The 21,367-nt window shown below is 36.8% G+C and overlaps 1 protein-coding gene across 1 annotated transcript in view; it reads right to left on the bottom strand.

The window, feature by feature from the left end:
• uhrf2 (ubiquitin like with PHD and ring finger domains 2) overlaps positions 1 to 21,367 on the bottom strand; it is a 187,769-nt gene that overhangs the window by 127,376 nt on the left and 39,026 nt on the right. Inside the window, exon 2 of the mRNA XM_076284888.1 lies at positions 19,219 to 19,551. Within this exon, the coding sequence (XP_076141003.1) occupies positions 19,219 to 19,551 (333 nt within the window). The remainder of the gene's footprint in view (positions 1 to 19,218; positions 19,552 to 21,367) is intronic.

The following is a 21,367-nucleotide window of genomic DNA, read 5'->3' as shown; positions in this document are numbered from 1 at the left end:
TGCTAACTAGCATGTTAACATGCTAGCATGCTAACTATGCTAACCATGTGACTTAGCTAACTTAGCTAATCATTTTTAGCAGTTTTATAAAAAATGCTAACTAGCATGTTAGCATGCTAACATGTTAGCATGCTAACTATGCTAACCATGTGACTTAGCTAACTTAGCTAATCATTTTTAGCAGTTTTGCTAAAAATGCTAACTAGCATGCTAACATGCTAGCATGCTAACTATGCTAACCATGTGACTTAGCTAACTTAGCTAATCATTTTTAGCAGTTTTGCAAAAAATGCTAACTAGCATGCTAACATGCTAGCATGCTAACTATGCTAACCATGTGACTTAGCTAACTTAGCTAATCATTTTTAGCAGTTTTGCAAAAAATGCTAACTAGCATGTTAGCATGCTAACATGCTAGCATGATAACTATGCTAACCATGTGACTTAGCTAACTTAGCTAATCATTTTTAGCAGTTTTGCAAAAAATGCTAACTAGCATGCTAACATGCTAGCATGCTAACTATGCTAACCATGTGACTTAGCTAACTTAGCTAATCATTTTTAGCAGTTTTGCAAAAAATGCTAACTAGCATGTTAACATGCTAGCATGCTAACTATGCTAACCATGTGACTTAGCTAACTTAGCTAATCATTTTTAGCAGTTTTATAAAAAATGCTAACTAGCATGTTAGCATGCTAACATGTTAGCATGCTAACTATGCTAACCATGTGACTTAGCTAACTTAGCTAATCATTTTTAGCAGTTTTATAAAAAATGCTAACTAGCATGTTAGCATGCTAACATGTTAGCATGCTAACTATGCTAACCATGTGACTTAGCTAACTTAGCTAATCATTTTTAGCAGTTTTGCTAAAAATGCTAACTAGCATGCTAACATGCTAGCATGCTAACATGCTAACTATGCTAACCATGCTAACTAGCTACAGTGGGTAGGAGTCATAGTTGATGACAAGTAACAGTTACAATGGCTGAACAGTTAAAAAGTTCAGTAGTTTAAAGGGTTAAATTGTTTAACAGTGAAATATTGTAGTGAGGACTTTTATTTTGAAACAGTTTTTGGCAGAGGAAGCAGTTGAACAGGATGTGTAGTCTTAATAGGGCCAGTTTGTATGCTTAAAGCCTGAGACTGGCAGTTGAAACAGGTGGCCCGAACACCTGCCATAGGATTCAAATTGCTTAACGGCCGTATTATGATGTCATAATCATAATGTTAAGTCAATGGGGAAATTTTGATTAGTTTTTAATTAATAGTTTAAAAAGTATAAAAGTTACAAAGTTGAAAAATACAAAGCTCACATGTCCTAAGTAAGACCTACGTAACATAGTTTGAATGAAGTTTCTACGTTAAACGGTTGAAGCTGCATTAAGTGCGTTAGAAGAAGAATAATAATAACTAGAAAAGCATTTCCTGAAGGAAATACAGTGCATGAAAATGCAAAAAATATGATGTAAAATATCATACAGAGTAAAAACAAACTATATTGGTTGCTAAGTAGATGAGGTTTAATATAGTTGGAATGACTGAACAGTTCAATAGGTGGATAGTTTAAATGGTTAAATTATTTAGGTAGATAGTTGACGATAACTGACAGTTGGAATGGCTCTAATGTTTGCTAGTAGTTATGCTAACTATGTTAACAAAGATAATAATGTTAACCAAGTTACTATGCTAACTAGCATGCTAATATGGTAGCATGCTAACTATGTTAATCATGTTACTTAGCTAACTTAGCTAATCATTTTTAGCAGTTTTGCTAAAAATGCTAACTAGCATGTTAACATGCTAGTATGCTAACTATGCTAACCATGTGACTTAGCTAACTTAGCTAATCATTTTTAGCAGTTTTGCTAAAAATGCTAACTAGCATGCTAACATGCTAGTATGCTAACTATGCTAACCATGTGACTTAGCTAACTTAGCTAATCATTTTTAGCAGTTTTGCAAAAAATGCTAACTAGCATGCTAACATGCTAGCATGTTAACTATGCTAACCATGTGACTTAGCTAACTTAGCTAATCATTTTTAGCAGTTTTGCAAAAAATGCTAACTAGCATGCTAACATGCTAGCATGCTAACTATGCTAACCATGTGACTTAGCTAACTTAGCTAATCATTTTTAGCAGTTTTGCAAAAAATGCTAACTAGCATGCTAACATGCTAGCATGCTAACATGCTAGCATGCTAACTATGCTAACCATGTGACTTAGCTAACTTAGCTAATCATTTTTAGCAGTTTTGCAAAAAATGCTAACTAGCATGTTAACATGCTAACATGCTAACATGCTAGCATGCTAACTATGTTAACCATGCTAACTAGCTACAGTGGGTAGGAGTCATAGTTGATGACAAGTAACAGTTACAATGGCTGAACAGTTAAAAAGTTCAGTAGTTTAAAGGGTTAAATTGTTTAACAGTGAAATATTGTAGTGAGGACTTTTATTTTTAAACAGTTTTTGGCAGAGGAAGCAGTTGAACAGGATGTGTAGTCTTAATAGGGCCAGTTTGTATGCTTAAAGCCTGAAAGTGGCAGTTGATCCAGGTGGCCCGAACACCTGCCATAGGATTCTAATTGCTGTGATGTCATAAAGGGCAATGTTAAGTCAATGGGGAAATTTTGATAGTTTTTAATTAATAGTTTAAAAAGTATAAAAGTTACAAAGATGAAAAATACATAGCACTCTTGTCCTAAGTAAGACCTACGTAACAAAGTTTGAATGAAGTTTCTACGTTAAACGGTTGAAGCTGCATTAAACGCGTTAGAAGAAGAAGAATAAGAAGAACTAGAAAAGCATTTCCTGAAGGAAATACAGTGCATGAAAATGCAAAAAATATGATGTAAAATATCATACAGAGTAAAAACAAACTATATTGGTTGCTAGGTAGATGAGGTTTAATATAGTTGGAGTGACTGAACAGTTAAATAGGTGGATAGTTTATATGGTTAAATGATTTGCTTGGTAGATAAGGTTTAATATAGTTGGAATGATTGAACGGTTAAATAGGTGGATAATACTTAACTTAGTTAACTTAGCTAATGTTTTCATATTTAGTAGTTATGCTAACTAGCATGTTAGCAATGCTAACATGCTAACTATGTTAACCATGTTACTTAGCTAACTTAGCTAATAATTTTTAGCAGTTTTGCTAAAAATGCTAACTAGCATGCTAACACATTAGCATGCTAACCACGTTACTTAGCTAACTTAGCTAATAATTTTTAGCAGTTTTGCAAAAAATGCTAATTAGCATGCTAACATGTTAGCATGCTAACTATGCTAACCATGTGACTTAGCTAACTTAGCTAATCATTTTTAGCAGTTTTATAAAAAATGCTAACTAGCATGTTAACATGCTAGCATGCTAACTATACTAACCATGTGACTTAGCTAACTTAGCTAATAATTTTTAGCAGTTTTGCAAAAAATGCTAACTAGCATGGTAACATGCTAGCATGTTAACTATGCTAACCATGTGACTTAGCTAACTTAGCTAATAATTTTTAGCAGTTTTGCTAAAAATGCTAACTAGCATGCTAACACATTAGCATGCTAACCACGTTACTTAGCTAACTTAGCTAATAATTTTTAGCAGTTTTGCAAAAAATGCTAATTAGCATGCTAACATGTTAGCATGCTAACTATGCTAACCATGTGACTTAGCTAACTTAGCTAATCATTTTTAGCAGTTTTGTAAAAAATGCTAACTAGCATGCTAACATGTTAGCATGCTAACTATGCTAACCATGTGACTTAGCTAACTTAGCTAATCATTTTTAGCAGTTTTGCAAAAAATGCTAACTAGCATGCTAACATGTTAGCATGCTAACTATGCTAACCATGTGACTTAGCTAACTTAGCTAATAATTTTTAGCAGTTTTGTAAAAAATGCTAACTAGCATGCTAACATGCTAGCATGCTAACATGCTAACTATGCTAACCATGCTAACTAGCTACAGTGGGTAGGAGTCATAGTTGATGACAAGTAACAGTTACAATGGCTGAACAGTTAAAAAGTTCAGTAGTTTAAAGGGTTAAATTGTTTAACAGTGAAATATTGTAGTGAGGACTTTTATTTTGAAACAGTTTTTGGCAGAGGAAGCAGTTGAACAGGATGTGTAGTCTTAATAGGGCCAGTTTGTATGCTTAAAGCCTGAGACTGGCAGTTGAAACAGGTGGCCCGAACACCTGCCATAGGATTCTAATTGCTTAACGGCCGTATTGTGATGTCATAATCATAATGTTAAGTCAATGGGGAAATTTTGATTAGTTTTTAATTAATAGTTTAAAAAGTATAAAAGTTACAAAGTTGAAAAATACAAAGCTCACATGTCCTAATTAAGACCTACGTAACATAGTTTGAATGAAGTTTCTACGTTAAACGGTTGAAGCTGCATTAAGTGCGTTAGAAGAAGAATAATAATAATAATAATAACTAGAAAAGCATTTCCTGAAGGAAATACAGTGCATGAAAATGCAAAAAATATGATGTAAAATATCATACAGAGTAAAAACAAACTATATTGGTTGCTAAGTAGATGAGGTTTAATATAGTTGGAATGACTGAACAGTTCAATAGGTGGATAGTTTAAATGGTTAAATTATTTAGGTAGATAGTTGACGATAACTGACAGTTGGAATGGCTCTAATGTTTGCTAGTAGTTATGCTAACTATGTTAACAAAGATAATAATGTTAACCAAGTTACTATGCTAACTAGCATGCTAATATACTAGCATGCTAACTATGTTAATCATGTTACTTAGCTAACTTAGCTAATCATTTTTAACAGTTTTGCTAAAAATCCTAACTAGCATGCTAACATGCTAGTATGCTAACTATGCTAACCATGTGACTTAGCTAACTTAGCTAATCATTTTTAGCAGTTTTGCAAAAAATGCTAACTAGCATGCTAGCATGCTAACTATGCTAACCATGTGACTTAGCTAACTTAGCTAATCATTTTTAGCAGTTTTGCAAAAAATGCTAACTAGCATGCTAACATGCTAGCATGCTAACTATGCTAACCATGTGACTTAGCTAACTTAGCTAATCATTTTTAGCAGTTTTGCAAAAAATGCTAACTAGCATGCTAACATGCTAGCATGCTAACTATGCTAACCATGTGACTTAGCTAACTTAGCTAATCATTTTTAGCAGTTTTGCAAAAAATGCTAACTAGCATGCTAACATGCTAGCATGCTAACTATGCTAACCATGTGACTTAGCTAACTTAGCTAATCATTTTTAGCAGTTTTGCAAAAAATGCTAACTAGCATGTTAGCATGCTAGCATGCTAACTATGCTAACCATGTGACTTAGCTAACTTAGCTAATCATTTTTAGCAGTTTTGCAAAAAATGCTAACTAGCATGCTAGCATGCTAACATGCTAACTATGCTAACCATGTGACTTAGCTAACTTAGCTAACTTAGCTAATCATTTTTAGCAGTTTTGCAAAAAATGCTAACTAGCATGTTAACATGCTAGCATGCTAACATGCTAGCATGCTAACTATGTTAACCATGCTAACTAGCTACAGTGGGTAGGAGTCATAGTTGATGACAAGTAACAGTTACAATGGCTGAACAGTTAAAAAGTTCAGTAGTTTAAAGGGTTAAATTGTTTAACAGTGAAATATTGTAGTGAGGACTTTTATTTTGAAACAGTTTTTGGCAGAGGAAGCAGTTGAACAGGATGTGTAGTCTTAATAGGGCCAGTTTGTATGCTTAAAGCCTGAAAGTGGCAGTTGATCCAGGTGGCCCGAACACCTGCCACAGGATTCTAATTGCTGTGATGTCATAAAGGGCAATGTTAAGTCAATGGGGAAATTTTGATAGTTTTTAATTAATAGTTTAAAAAGTATAAAAGTTACAAAGATGAAAAATACATAGCACTCTTATCCCAAGTAAGACCTACGTAACAAAGTTTGAATGAAGTTTCTACGTTAAACGGTTGAAGCTGCATTAAATGCGTTAGAAGAAGAAGAAGAATAAGAAGAAGCCTAGGAAGAACAGTACAGTGCATTTTCATGCACTGTAATAATAATAAAATGCCTTGGAATAACAGTACAGTGCATTTTCATGCACTGTAATAAGAAGAAGCCTTGGAAGAACAGTATAGTGCATTTTCATGCACTATAATAAAATGCCTTGGAATAACAGTACAGTGCATTTTCATGCACTGTAATAAAATGCCTTGGAATAACAGTACAGTGCATTTTCATGCACTGTAATAAGAAGAAGCCTAGGAAGAACAGTAGAGTGCATTTTCATGCACTCTAATAAGAAGAAGAAGAAGAAGAAGAAGAAGAAGCCTAGGAAGAACAGTAGAGTGCATTTTCATGCACTCTAATAATCGTAAGAATAAGAAGACTTGGAAGAACAGTATAGTGCATTTTCATGCACTATAACTAGAAAAGCATTTCCTGAAGGAAATACAGTGCATGAAAATGCAAAAAATATGATGTAAAATTAGAGATGTCCGATAATATCGGCCAACCGATATTATCGGCCCGATATTAGCATAAAAATTTAATATCTGTTAATATCGTTATCGGATTTTTTTTGCCTTAAAACCGATAAAATAATGCTTGCGTTACACCCAAATAGTGCCTATGCGCTCCTGAAGCGTTTACCGGCGCACAGATGATGACCTCATCAATCTGCGTCTTGAAGCATACAAACAAGCGTGGATGGCAGCAGTAACAAACTTGCTCGTGGCCGTAGTAGCCCCTTGCGTTGGCCGTGACGCCCCTTTGAAAATCAGATGTTTACAGGCCACGGTGGCCTTGGTGCCCCCTTCTTTAAATATTCTGCTTTGCGTCCTACTAATAGGATATATATTTAGCCTATGGCCTATGGCCAAATTATGCAGTGGAGAAAGTGACAGCGCAAGAAAGAAAGTGCGTCCAAATTAACCCATCCTACTCATCACACAGACATCACAAGTATCACATGAAAGAGCTTTTTCTCAGCTTTTAAACGATGTTAGCCGCTAATTGCTGTGGTGAACGGTTCGCGAGAAAAGTAAATAATATCAGTCAATTTAATCATAAATTCTACCGAAGGTTTTGCGTCCATCTCCCTACCCATTCATCTCGGTGGAATACTTCAGAACCCTTCGTTTAACATATGACAAACCATATATCAGAATAAACAGCAGACCTTACCAAACAGAAAGGTGTAAAGCAGTCCCCTGTACAGTTAGCCGTTCCAGACTAATCCCGTTTTGAATTTGCAGTAAATTTCAACATACATGGATGTCTCCAAATTTGGGATTTAAGTTTTACACTGTGTTTAAATTGTTCAACATTATTTCATAACGGGCCAAAACAAATATTACAAATGTCGCCTAGATATCGGTAAATCAGAGGACAGCTGACTATAAGAGTTTGTGAAAGTAGCCTTCATGATCACAAAATGCTAAGCATGCATCTATTGAGTTTCTTAAAGCTGAGCTGTGCTTAAATTGTTCAATACATGATTTCATAACAGGCCAAATATAAAATAAATGTTAAATATAGCCTAGATATCTGAAAATATTAGATGATCAGATGATTTACAGTTATATGTAATATGTCATGTTTTATGTTTTTGTAATGTTTCATACAGTGATGCAGGTCTACTGCAGTGAATACAACTTTGATCATGTTTATAGCCTACTACTGTATAGTTAACTTTGGCCTTGGTGCCCTGACATGTGGCCTTTGTGCCCCCCACCAAATATGCCCAACTGAAGGCGAAGTGGCCTTGCCCCTAAAATGGTGAAATTCTAAGCCTGATTGTGGGTATGGCCCGTTATGAAGGCCAGTCAGTCTTTTAGCCCCGTTCATTGGACAAATACTAAAGGAGGACTTTGTTTACTACTCTGGAAGGTCTGGACTGAAACTTTGTGCATTCCTTGTTCTTATTGCACACTACCTTCATGTTGCATCTCTTTGTTGTTGCTCATGTAGAGCAGTGCTGATTGAGCCCAGTTTATAATTAAAATGATTGCATTAGCCCAAGTAATGGGCTAGGGACACAGGCTGCTTAGATTTGTACACCTTAAATGTTTCATTTTTTGTACTTCACCTCAAGCCTGAAGTATTTTTTGTAGCTCAAACAAATGTTTTCAAAATTGTGCAGTATAGTTGCCACATTGTAATTGACTCATGTTTGTGCATTCATTCAATTAAGGTGATTGAGTTTTAGTTAAAGAAACAGTTCATGAAGCATCCTACAAATGCAGGCTCATTTAACACAGAAAAAGGGTAGCCTGTCATACACTATGCCTGTTATTTTAGTTGGCTTTACATTCTGCTATGTTGCACATAGTTGTTCAGGTACAATGTTTTATCATTTGTGAAGAAGTCAAATTTGCCCTATTTGTTGTGGGCATTGTCAAGATTATCTCAGGGAGAGTGTAATCCAAACTGTTGTTTGAGACAATTTAAAAAAAATAAATAAACATGGCACTTTTTCCCTAAATTAAGTTGAAGTATTTTTCTTATTTTGCACAGACAATGTTAACATTTGGAAAGCCTTGTTGCATTCAAGAATGCATCCAGTGGGGCATCACAATAACATTAAGCATGTTGTGTTAATTCCACAACAGGAGATATGTGATGTTACCTAAATTAGTTTTGAGGAAAAATAACCCACATATCGACATCGGTATCGGCTGATATCGGAATCGAAATTTGAGAGTTGCACAATATCGGCATATCGGCAAAAAAGCCAATATCGGACATCCCTATGTAAAATACCATACAGAGTAAAAACAAACTATATTGGTTGCTAGGTAGATGAGGTTTAATATAGTTGGAATGACTGAACAGTTAAATAGGTGGATAGTTTATATAGTTAAATGATTTGCTTGGTAGATAAGGTTTAAAGTAGTTGGAATAATTGAACGGTTAAATAGGTGGATAATTTAAATGGTTAAATTATATAGGTAGATAATTGACGATAACTGACAGTTGGAATGGCTATAATGTTTGCTAACAGTTATGCTAACTATGTTATCAAAGATAATAATGTTAACCAAGTTACTTAAGTTAGTTAACTTAGCTAATGTTTTCATTTTTAGTAGTCATGCTAACTAGCATTTTAGCAATGTTAACATGCTAACTATATTAACCATGTGACTTAGTTAACCTAGCTAATCATTTTTAGTAGGTATGCTAACTATGCTAACTAGCATGCTAACATACTAGCATGCTAACTATGGTAACCATGTTACTTAGCTAACTTAGCTAATCATTTTTAGCAGTTATGCTAACTATGCTAGCTAGCATGCTAACATGTTAGCATGCTAACTATGCTAACCATGTGACTTAGCTAACTTAGCTAATCATTTTTGGTAGTTTTGCTAAAAATGCTAACTAACATGCTAACATGCTAGCATGCTAACTATGCTAACCATGCTAACTAGCTACAGTGGGTAGAAGTCATAGTTGATGACAAGTAACAGTTACAATGGCTGAACAGTTAAAAAGTTCAGTAGTTTAAAGGGTTAAATTGTTTAACAGTGAAATATTGTAGTGAAACAGTTTTTGGCAGAGGAAGCAGTTGAACAGGATGTGTAGTCTTAATAGGGCCAGTTTGTATGCTTAAAGCCTGAGACTGGCAGTTGATCCAGGTGGCTCGAACACCTGCCATAGGATTCTAATTGCTATGATGTCATAAAGGGCAATGTTAAGTCAATGGGGAAATTTTGATAGTTTTTAATTAATAGTTTAAAAAGTATAAAAGTTACAAAGATGAAAAATACATAGCACTCTTATCCTAAGTAAGACCTACGTAACAAAGTTTGAATGAAGTTTCTACGTTAAACGGTTGAAGCTGCATTAAATGCGTTAGAAGAAGAAGAATAAGAAGAAGAAGCCTAGGAAGAACAGTACAGTGCATTTTCATGCACTGTAATAAGACATTTTGGAAGAACAGTATAGTGCATTTTCATGCACTATAATAAGAAGAAATCGGATAACAGTAGATTGCATTTTCATGCACTCTAACTAGAAAACGCAATTCCAGGGAATTACCAGTGCATGAAAATGCAAAACATATGGTGTGAAATATATTGTTAAAACAGATGATGTGCTAATTGACAACCAACATGATGAGGTTTAATATAGTTGGAATGACTGAACTAGGTAGATGAGGTTTAATATAGTTGGAATGACTGAAAAGTTAAATAGATGGATGGTTTAAAAGGTTCAATTATTTGCTAGGTAGATGAGGTTTAATATAGTTGGAATGACTGAACTAGGTAGATGAGGTGTAATATAGTTGGAATGACTGAACAGTTAAATAGGTGGATGGTTTAAATGGTTAAATTATGTTGTGGACAGAGGAAACAGTTGAACAAGATGTGTAGTCTTATTATAGTGCATGAAAATGCACTATACTGTTCTTCCAAAATTTCTTATTACAGTGCATGAAAATGCACTGTACTGTTCTTCCTAGGCTTCTTCTTATTCTTCTTCTTCTAACGCATTTAATGCAGCTTCAACCGTTTAACGTAGAAACTTCATTCAAACTTTGTTACGTAGGTCTTACTTGGGATAAGAGTGCTATGTATTTTTCATCTTTGTAACTTTTATACTTTTTAAACTATTAATTAAAAACTATCAAAATTTCCCCATTGACTTAACATTGCCCTTTATGACATCACAGCAATTAGAATCCTGTGGCAGGTGTTCGGACCACCTGGATCAACTGCCACTTTCAGGCTTTAAGCATACAAACTGGCCCTATTAAGACTACACATCCTGTTCAACTGCTTCCTCTGCCAAAAACTGTTTCAAAATAAAAGTCCTCACTACAATATTTCACTGTTACACAATTTGCAAAACTGCTAAAAATGATAATTTCAATTATCAACCTATTTAACTGTTCAGTCATTCCAACTATAGTAAACCTTATCTACCAAGCAAATAATTTAACCATATGAACTCATCATATTTTTGCATTTTCATACACTGTATTTCCTTCAGGAAATGCTTTTCTAGTTAGAGTGCATGAAAATCCTAGGCTTCTTCTTCTTCTTCTTCTTCTTCTTATTATTCTTCTTCTTCTAACGCAGTTAATGCAGCTTCAACCGTTTAACGTAGAAACTTCATTCAAACTGCGTTGCGTAGGTCTTACTTATGACATTTTTCATCTTTGTAACTTTTATACTTTTTAAACTATTAATTAAAAACTGCTCAAAATTTCCCCATAGACTTAACATGGGCTGATGACATCACAATGGACTAATTAACTTGATTTGCACCTGGTATCATCTTCCAGCTGCTCATCTAGGCCCCATCAAAGAATCAGTTCAACTGATTGCACCTGTATCAACTGCTTTCTACTGAACTAGACCAACTCTCTCTGTCTCTCCATTCTACAAGGATATAAGACACATTTCATCCAACTTTCTATCCATTCATCCTCTTCAAACCATTCACTCATCCACCCATTAAACTATTCATCAACATCCATTAAACAATCTGCCTATCAACATCCATTCAACTTTCTGTCTATCAACATCCATTACACTATCTACATTTAACTTTTAAACTATATACTCTGTCTGAGGCTTTAAGCATACAATACATATAGCTCTATTAAGACTGCCGTTAAGCAATTAGAATCCTAGGCCAGGTGGCCAGGCCACCAGCATCAACTGCCAGTCTCAGGCTTTAAGCATACAAACTGGCCCTATTAAGACTACACATCCTGTTCAACTACTTCCTCTGCCAAAAACTGTTTCAAAATAAAAGTCCTCACTACAATATTTCACTGTTACACAATTTGCAAAACTGCTAAAAATGATTAGCTAAGTTAGCTAAGTCTCATGGTTAGCATAGTTAGCATGCTAACATGTTAGCATGCTAGTTAGCATTTTTTGCAAAACTGCTAAAAATGATTAGCCAAGTTAGCTAAGTCTCATGGTTAGCATAGTTAGCATGCTAACATGTTAGCATGCTAGTTAGCATTTTTTGCAAAACTGCTAAAAATGATTAGCTAAGTCACATGGTTAGCATAGTTAGCATGCTAATTAGCATAGTTATCATAACTAATAAAAATGATTAGCTAGGTTAACTAAGTCATATGGTTAGCATAGTTAACATTTTAACATTGTTAGCATGCTAGTTAGCATAGTAACTTGGTTAGCATTATTATCTTTATTAACATAGTTAGCATAACTACTAGCAAACATTGGAGCCATTCCAACTGTTAGTTATCGTCAATTAACTACCTAAATAATTTAACCATTTAAATTATCAACCTATTTAACTGTTTAGTCATTCCAACTATATTAAACCTTATCTACCAAGCAAATAATTTAACCATATGAACTCATCATATTTTTGCATTTTCATGCACTGTATTTCCTTCAGGAAATGCTTTTCTAGTTAAGAGAATGATACTGTATGCTTAAAGCCTGAGAAACTGACAGTTGATGCAGGTGGCCGGAACACCTGGCCTAGGATTCTAATTGCTTCAGTGCTCTATTATGATGTCATCAGCCCATGTTAAGTCTATGGGGAAATTTTGAATAGTTTTTAATTAATAGTTTAAAAAGTATAAAAGTTACAAAGATGAAAAATACAAAGCCCCCATGTCCTAAGTAAGACCTACGTAACATAGTTTGAATGAAGTTTCTACGTTAAAGGGTTGAAGCTGCATTAAATGCGTTAGCGGAAGAATAAGAATAAAATGCCTAGGAAGAACAGTACAGTGCATTTTCATGCACTGTAATAAGAAGAAATCGGATAACAGTAGATTGCATTTTCATGCACTCTAATAATAATATAGCTGCAAGCAGGAATGAGGGAGCCAAGCAGTTAAGCAGGAGTTGTAATGGCAACTGTTACATCAGACATATGGCTGTAAGCAGTCATAGCAAGCAGGCTTGGAATTTCACCATTCTGGGGGCAAGGCCACTTGGCCTTCAGTTGGGCATATTTGGTGGGGGGCACAAAGGCCACATGTCAGGGCACCAAGGCCAAAGTTAACTATACAGTAGTAGGCTATAAAAATGATCAAAGTTGTAGATAGGTAGGTAGGTAGGTAGGTAGGTAGATAGATAGATAGATAGATAGATAGATAGATCCCCGGGGGAAATTCAAGAATTAAGTATATCAAGTATTTAGCCTATTCACTGCAGTAGACCTGCATCACTGTATGAAACATTACAAAAACATGAAACATGACATATTACATAGAACTGTAAATCATCTGATCATCTAATATTTGCAGATATCTAGGCTATATATAACATTTATTTTATATTTGGCCTGTTATGAAATCATGTATTAAACAATTTAAGCACAGCTCAGCTTTAAGAAACTCAAATAGCCTAGATGCATGCTTAGCATTTTGTGATCATTATGGCTACTTTCACAAACTCTTAGTCAGCTGTCCTATGATTTACCAATATAGGCGATATTTGTAACATTTATTTTGTATTTGGCCCGTTATGAAATCATGTGGAACAATTTAAACACATTGTAAAACGTAAAGCCCAAATTTGGAGACATCCATGCATGTCGAAATTTGCTACAAATTTAAAACTAGATTACTCTGGAACGGCTAACTGTACAGGGGACTGCTTTACACTTTTGTGTTCGGTAAGGTCTGCTGTTTATTCTGATATCTGGTATGTCATGTGTTAAAAGAAGGGTTCGTGAAGTATTCCACCGAGATGAATGGGTAGTGAGATCATGGGACGCAAAACCCTCAATAGAATGTATGATTAAATTGAATTATATTATTTACTTTTCTCGCGAACCGTTCAACACAGCAATTATCGGCTAACATCGTTTAAAAGCTGAGAAAAAGCTCTTTCATGTGATACTTGTGATGTCTGTGTGATGAATAGGCTACTTCGCGAGTAGTTCAACTGAGAAGAATGGGTGAATTTGGACGCACTTTCTTTCTTGCGCGGTCACTTTCTCCACTGCGTAAAAGACTAAATTAATTTGTGCTGTGAATGCTAAGATTATTTTGACAGGCCACAGACTAAATAAAAATCGCTATTAGTAGGACGCAAAGCAGAATATTGAAAGAACGGGGCACCAAGGCCACCGTGGCCTGTAAACCTCTGATTTTCGAAGGGGCCTCACGGCCAATGCAAGGGGCTACGGCGGCCATGGCCGTCGTGGCCGTCGTGAAATTCCTACCCTGATAGCAAGTGTCATGTATAGCACCAAAAGATTGGCTGTGATACAGTTACTTTCTGTTTGGTGGCTTCGCTACCGATTTCAATTGGTTTTGACAGACACATTTATTTTGTGTCCCCAATTTGAGTCCACTGGCGTGCAGGGCTGTGTGTTGAACCCTTCTGCTCTACTCACCCACGACTGCGCCTCCAGGGCTCCAGACTAACTTTTTGCACTGGTTGCACTGGTGCGCCTAACTTTTTTTTCTTAGGTGCACCAGCACAAAAGTTAGGTGCACCCAAATTTTCAACCACATCGCATTTAACACTGCAGCAGGTTCACTTTTTTTCCTTAATTACTGTCCTATATAGGTTGTCCTATGACTTATGATTTACAATTCTACAAGAAAAGTAACTTAATGAAGTGTTGGTGCTTTAAGTGATTCACTGAGCTAAAATTTAAACTTAAAACATCTCAAGATGTATTAAATAAAAATAACAGTGAGTAAATTAACAGTGCATGTCTTTAAGGGCTTCAAACTGCACATCTCATGGCTCAATGTTTTACATACTATCCTTCATGATCTTTAGGCCTTGGCTAAACCAGCTCGCCATGCTAGCATCTTCCATAGAAATGTATTTGAGCACAATTTAAAGAGATGTTCCAAGTAGCCTGGGGGATTTTTATGTGATTTTGCAATGATGATTGCAATAATCATTTGACAGCCCCATAATGCAATTTACTTTTTAATTTTAGTATTTTTACATTTTCAATAAGAATATGGTTAATGCAGTAACGAAATGGTAGGCCTATTATTATAGGCTATTGCAATGACTTGTCATGCTCGATCTAAATGTGTCCATTCAATTCACCGTACACAATGACCACTGTATACATGCATGGAATATTCGGGCTTTAAATGTAGCAGCGATGTTCGGTTTGCGCCAAATACCGGATTAAATTGATTGATGCCATCAGAATGAGTTTACACAACTCGCGCGCCAAATGGATATTGCTGTTGAAAACCGGGTTACTCCCTGCATGTAACTGCGGTCAATGACGCACTCCTTTTCGGCGATATCTGTATCTCTGTCGTTCGCGAAGGCCTTGTATGCATTGTTCGCAATTTTAAGACGTCTTTTCATCTGCAACGACTCCTATAAATTTGGCGCAAGTGGCATTCATGTACGTCGGGTTTACGTTCAAACTATATTTCTGGTAAATAATTATTTCGGACTGAACTTGGTGAAGGGAAGTTTCACTAGGCCTATCGTAGGCAACGATAAACTTGATCATCATCTCGGGCTCGTCTGATCGGTTTGCTGCTGCCAGCTGCTGAAAGGCAGTGGGGAGAGGGGACATTTATCTCGGCCTATGTGACCACACTGTAATGCAACTACATCCTCTGTTTATCTGACGGGTCTCTGACCTCCCTCTCTCTCTCTCTCTCTGCAGCACACGCATTTTCAAATTTACACACAGGCACTGGGCCACGGCCAATCAGAGGGGAGGTCCCGCCCTTCACTATCTGTGATTTGTTTAAATCACGGTATTGGCCAAACACTTATTCCTCTCTCGAATAGCTGGTTGCACCGGTGCGACCTCCGATTTTTTTTAGTCGCACTTTTGAAAAATTAGGTCGCATATGTGACCAAATTGGTCGCACTCTGGAGCCCTGGCCTGTTTATGGCTCCAATGCTATAATCAAGTTTGCAGATGACACCACAGTGGTGGGCCTGATCAGAGGAGGATGAAACAGCATATATAGTAGAGATGAGGTTCAGCACCTAGCTATGTGGTACAAAGACAATAACCTGGCACTCAATACCCAGAGACCAAGGAGATCATTGTGGATTTCAGGAGAGCCAAGAGCAGGGCACATATCCCCCTCCACATCAGCGGTGCTGAGGTGGAATGTGTGTCTAGCTTTAAGTTCCTTGGGGTAACACATCACTGAAAATCTTTCTTGATCTCTCAACTCCTCCAGTCTGGTGAAGAAGGCGCATTAGCGCCTTCACTTTCTACGAACCCTGAAGAAAGCACACGTCAAGTCAAGTCAACTTTAACTTTAACGTATGTCCTAGGAACAGACTTCTACCGTTATACCATTGAGAGCATACTCACTAACTGCATCTCTATATGGTACGGCAACTGCAACGCTGCTGATCGCAAGGCTACAAGGCTACTACAAAGAGTAGTGAAATCTGCCCAAAGGACTATTGGCTCCCAACTCCCCTCCAAACAAACAAAGCCAAATCCATTGTCAAGGTTGCCACCCACCCAAACCATGGTCTTTTTAGTCTACTCCCATCTGGCAGGTGATACAGGAGCCTGCGCTCCCGCACCAGCAGGCTCAGGTACAGCTTCTTTCCAGAGGCTGTAACCAGGGCTTGAAAACGAAATTATTTTTCAAACGTTCCGTTCCGAACGGTTCAGGTAGGCCTATGTTTAACGTTTTCGTTCTTACATGCGTTCTGCCAACATATCGGTCCTGAACCGGTTCGGAACGCAAAATATCGTTCGTTCTTAAAGTTCCGGCAGTGTTTGGCGGGCCTATCAAGTCTATTTTTGTGGACTTTACCTTAGAATAGACGTACTCATTATTTCCCCTTGATTTAGCCTATAGGCCTACCGTAGCTATGCCCAAAAATAATAAATCACAGGCAGGCATCCAAAAACATTCAGATGGGCTATCCATCCTATAGCCTACAGACTTACTGTAGGCCTAACCTATGCCTATAAATAATTTCTTATCAAAAATATTTCTGGATACGTGCTAAACTCCTTACCTGGTTGTAGCCTAAGTTTTATCCATATGGAGATCTTCAAAGGCTTGCGCTATAATTCCAAACCTGTTTATAAACGAACCTGTCTGTTGCTGACAAGGCCTATCTCAAATTTCCCATTTAACTCTTCTACATAGAATAGGCTATAATTGCGCAAACATTTTAAATCCCGACTTTAAAACGACAAGGCGTGGACAGGCAAAATAGGCTATTACGCATAGGCTACAAACAATTTCCAAATCAGTTTCAGTAGCCTACGCTACGAGCTGGCCTAAGATCCGAAATGGCAGACGGATAGGTTACATTACAACAGCAAGACAAAATATACACATTTGGACCAAAGGTCCATTTATTCGTTTTTTTTTTACAAACTGCAGAAATCAAATTATTAGGCTGTTCGCCTACAATCAAACGAGTAGAACACTTAGGATATGCTTTTGTGAAATTGTATAAAATATATAGAGAACGAAAAAAAACGTTATTAACCGGTTTTGTGGATTTCAGAATAACGTTTCTGTTCCGGAACAGTTGAAGACCATTTTGTTTTCGTTTCCGTTTCCGCTCCTCGTAAAATTCCGTAAAATTCCGTTCGTTTTCGGTTTTCGTTCCTTGAACCGGTTCGGAGCCCTGGCTGTAACACTGCTGAACAAAACTTCACATCCTGTCTAGCATTTGCACTTTAGCTGTTACTAGTTTACCTGTTTACTTTTTACTACTGCACGGTTTACCTGTTTACGTTGACTGTATTGCACGGTTACCTGTTTACATTTACTCCTACACTGTTTCACCTATGACCTATATATATTTGTTTTATAGAATGTCTATTTATACTCGACATATATACTCTATTTATCTCTGTAGACATGTCATCTGGAAAACCTGTATTTATCCAACTATACACTGTACATTATTAATCTCTATTGTCCACACTCTACCTGCAATTGGTATTTAATGCTTTTTGCACTTCTGGTTGGATGTCAACTGCATTGCATTGGCTCTGTACCTGTACTCTGCTAAATGACAAAGTTGAATCTAATCTAATGTAACCTAATCTAATGTATCAAGTTTGGTTTTGGCGCCATTAGTGGTCAAAGGTCACCAAATGTATTGTGCAGTCTTAAAATGGGGTTACGACTCCACGTACCAAGTTTGGTTTCAATCCGTGAAAGTGTTGATAAATATATTGTCCCTAGTGGTTTAAAGGACACCAGATTTATTGTGCGTCCTCAGGATCTAGCCCCAAGTCCACATACCAAGTTTGGTTTCGATAGGTGAAAGTGTTGCTAAATATAGCGCCCCTAGTGGCCAAGCGTCACCAAATTTATTGTGCGTCCTCAGGATGTGGTCACGAGTCCACGTACTAAGTTTGGTGTCGATACGAGAAAGTGTTGCTAATTATAGTGCCCCTAGTGGTCAAAAGACACCAAATTTATTCTGAGTCCTCAGTACAGTCCTGAGTCCATGTACCAGATTTGGTTTCGATACGTGAAAGCGTTGCTGAGATATCAGCTAATATACATAAACTCTAGCGCCCCCTTAGTGGTCAAAGGTCACCAAATGCATTGTGTGTCCTTAGGATGGGATCACGATTGCTAAAACAGTTTTATTTGGAATGCACTAGTAGTCTTAGGTTATCATAAAGATGTTTGGATTCACAAGGCGTGTCCATTCAAAACGTGAAGTCTTGCTAACGTTCGCTTGCGAGGTTGCTAACTATCCAACGTCAAATAGCTTACACAACTTTACTTACACATGTTTTAGGATTACAATAAAGGCTTTTTATAATGTAGTGTCTATTTCTAGCTTAGTTTAACAAAATCCAAGCATTAAAAAGCCAAACAAATGATGTTTATCTGCAAATACGGCCGCCTTGGATCATCTAGCCTACTGAAGTCCGGCGTCATCAAACTTCCAGTCAAGGAGCCTGAAGCTGGAAGTGGGCTGGTGTGCATGTAATTTGAGGGCGTTACAAAGGTACAGACCAGAGCCAAACAAGAGACACCACCAGAGTTTGTCAGTTCTGAGCTTCGTTGAGATATTGATGTTCCCTGTATGTTTATTTTACATAGGGTACCAAACCGCCATTATTCAACTATGCCAAGGTAAACTTGGTTTTGCATTCTATCACCCCTTTAAAACTGATAGGGACCACTCAGGAGCTATTAATGACAGCCCAAACAAGAGGACAGATGAAAGCTTCCTTGAAAAAAAATGGTATGATCAATACCAATAGGACTTATCATAGTACAGGTATCTATCCATTGTTCAATATCTCACCTTGTACACCCCAATCCCAGGGTCGATCAGGAAGGATTTGCTGGATGTGGATGGCTGGTTGTCCACCGGACCACCGCAAAACTTCTCTGACTCAGACTTCCTCTGACTGTTACTACTGCTGTTGTTGCTGCTGTTGTTGTTGACTGTGGCTACAGCCGAAGGGGAAGTTGGAATTACAATAGGTGTGACTGTGGATGGACAAGGAGCGCTGGCCATATCCTCACATTCCTTAAGGGTAGGACTGTCTGGAGCATCAGTCTGGGAGCGAATTAGGAGCTGAACAATGTCATTAAGACCCACATTGTAGTCAAACAGCGTCTGGCCATCCTCCATCTTCAACAGAGACAACAGGAGAGAAGACATATTCCATTAATGAAAGTCTCTCTCTCTTAATATGTCCCTGAAACTATTGTTGTGTAAACATCTCTTAAACTGAGCAAACATATACATATGCACATATTAAACATCTTAATATATTAATACAAATATGTTTAATCTCCAGGATATTATGTGAGTATTAATTGCTGTGTAAAAAATACATTCTATGCATCATATTGTGCTGTCAGTAAGTATTCAGTATACAGAAGCAAACAAAATCTAGTAGTCCACAAATTTCTTTATTGAAGTTTCCACAAATCAACATATTATCAAGAATAATTTTTGTTAGTTGCTGCTCTTAGCAAAGCAAGCATCACACTGCATGGATCTTTATTATAAAAAGAAAAAAAGCATATAGGTCAACTTTTGTAGCACAACAAAGTAATAAATTAAGTAATTACAAGCATGAACAAAAAGCAGGCTTTTTGAGGTTTTGAGGTTGAGAGGTTTTGAGGTTGAAGATTACTTCAATTATAGCTAATTTACTGCTGGGCCATCTGAGCCTATGGCAATAAAGATATACTGATATAATACTGATATAATAAATGATAATGAACAGAAAATGTAATCCATAGGCTTTCACGTACAGTGCATCAGTGTTGTGTATTCGCCAAGTTGTTACACAAACACTTAAAAAATACATCAAAATAAGCTAGAAAGGCAATTCAATGAATTATCAGTGCATGAAAATGTAAAACATATATAAATAAAATATAGTGTTAAAACAGATAACTTAGCTAATGTTATTTGCTAGCAATTATGCTAACTATGTTAGCAATGCTAATAATATCAACCATTTTAATTAGCTAACTTAGCTAATGTTTACTAACAATTATGTTAATAATGCTAATTATGTTAGCAATGCTAACAATGTTAACTATGCTAACCATGTTACTTAGCTAATGTTTCTTAGTAAGTAAGTAAGTAAGTAAGTAAGTATACTCTTTTGATCCCGTGAGGGAAATTTGGTCTCTGCATTCATCCCAATCCGTGAATCAGTGAAACACACTCAGCACACAGTGAACACACAGTGAGGTGAAGCACACACTAATCCCGGCCAGTGTGCGAGTTATACCACGGTCTCCGGGGGAGCCGGGGGGCGGGGCGGGTACGGGCGATGTTTTTTTGTGTGGAGGGGGGCAAAGTTTAAATGCTGATCCTGTCATTATTAATAGCAACAGCATAGACATATGCCTATTATAAAGAGAAAATCCGTTGCACACGGGTGGTGCCATAGGTCTATGTTTGCTTACATGAAACATAATACATAATATGTTTACAATATTTACATGAAACACCCCGATGGATCATCAATGGGCTACGCAAACTTCAATGAACTTGATAGTAAATAATCCACGGACCCTGACCACCAATGATGTGCCTTTTGACTGTTTAATTGAATCAACTTAGAATTACTCAACAACTTACATTGTTTCACAATCACATGGGCTATAGCCTATAAGGCTGTATACAGAGCCAAACACACGCGATAAGAGCAGCCAGTGGCACCAACCATATACAATAAACAATAACATTATGGCATAAGCTAACATAGTATGGCAATAGCCTATTATTTACAATAGGTTACAGCTAGGACTATAGCACAACACAACCCTCTCACTGCCTGGAAAGACGCATTGGCACATACTGTAGGCTACACAACACAACGATGCACATAGCCTTTCTCATAAGTAGGCGGCCTATCACATAACAGCAATCCTTAGGCCTACAACAACAGCAAATTTTAAGTAAAAGCAGTTACCTAACACAG

This window comes from Alosa pseudoharengus, unplaced genomic scaffold (genome assembly GCF_046254945.1).
Source record: "Alosa pseudoharengus isolate Yale_2024_CS ecotype anadromous, Long Island Sound unplaced genomic scaffold, YU_APseudo_1.1 YU_APseudo_1.1_scf_14, whole genome shotgun sequence".
In the NCBI taxonomy this organism is placed as follows: Eukaryota; Metazoa; Chordata; class Actinopteri; order Clupeiformes; family Clupeidae; genus Alosa; species Alosa pseudoharengus.
This window is presented reverse-complemented; position numbering and strand designations above follow the sequence as displayed.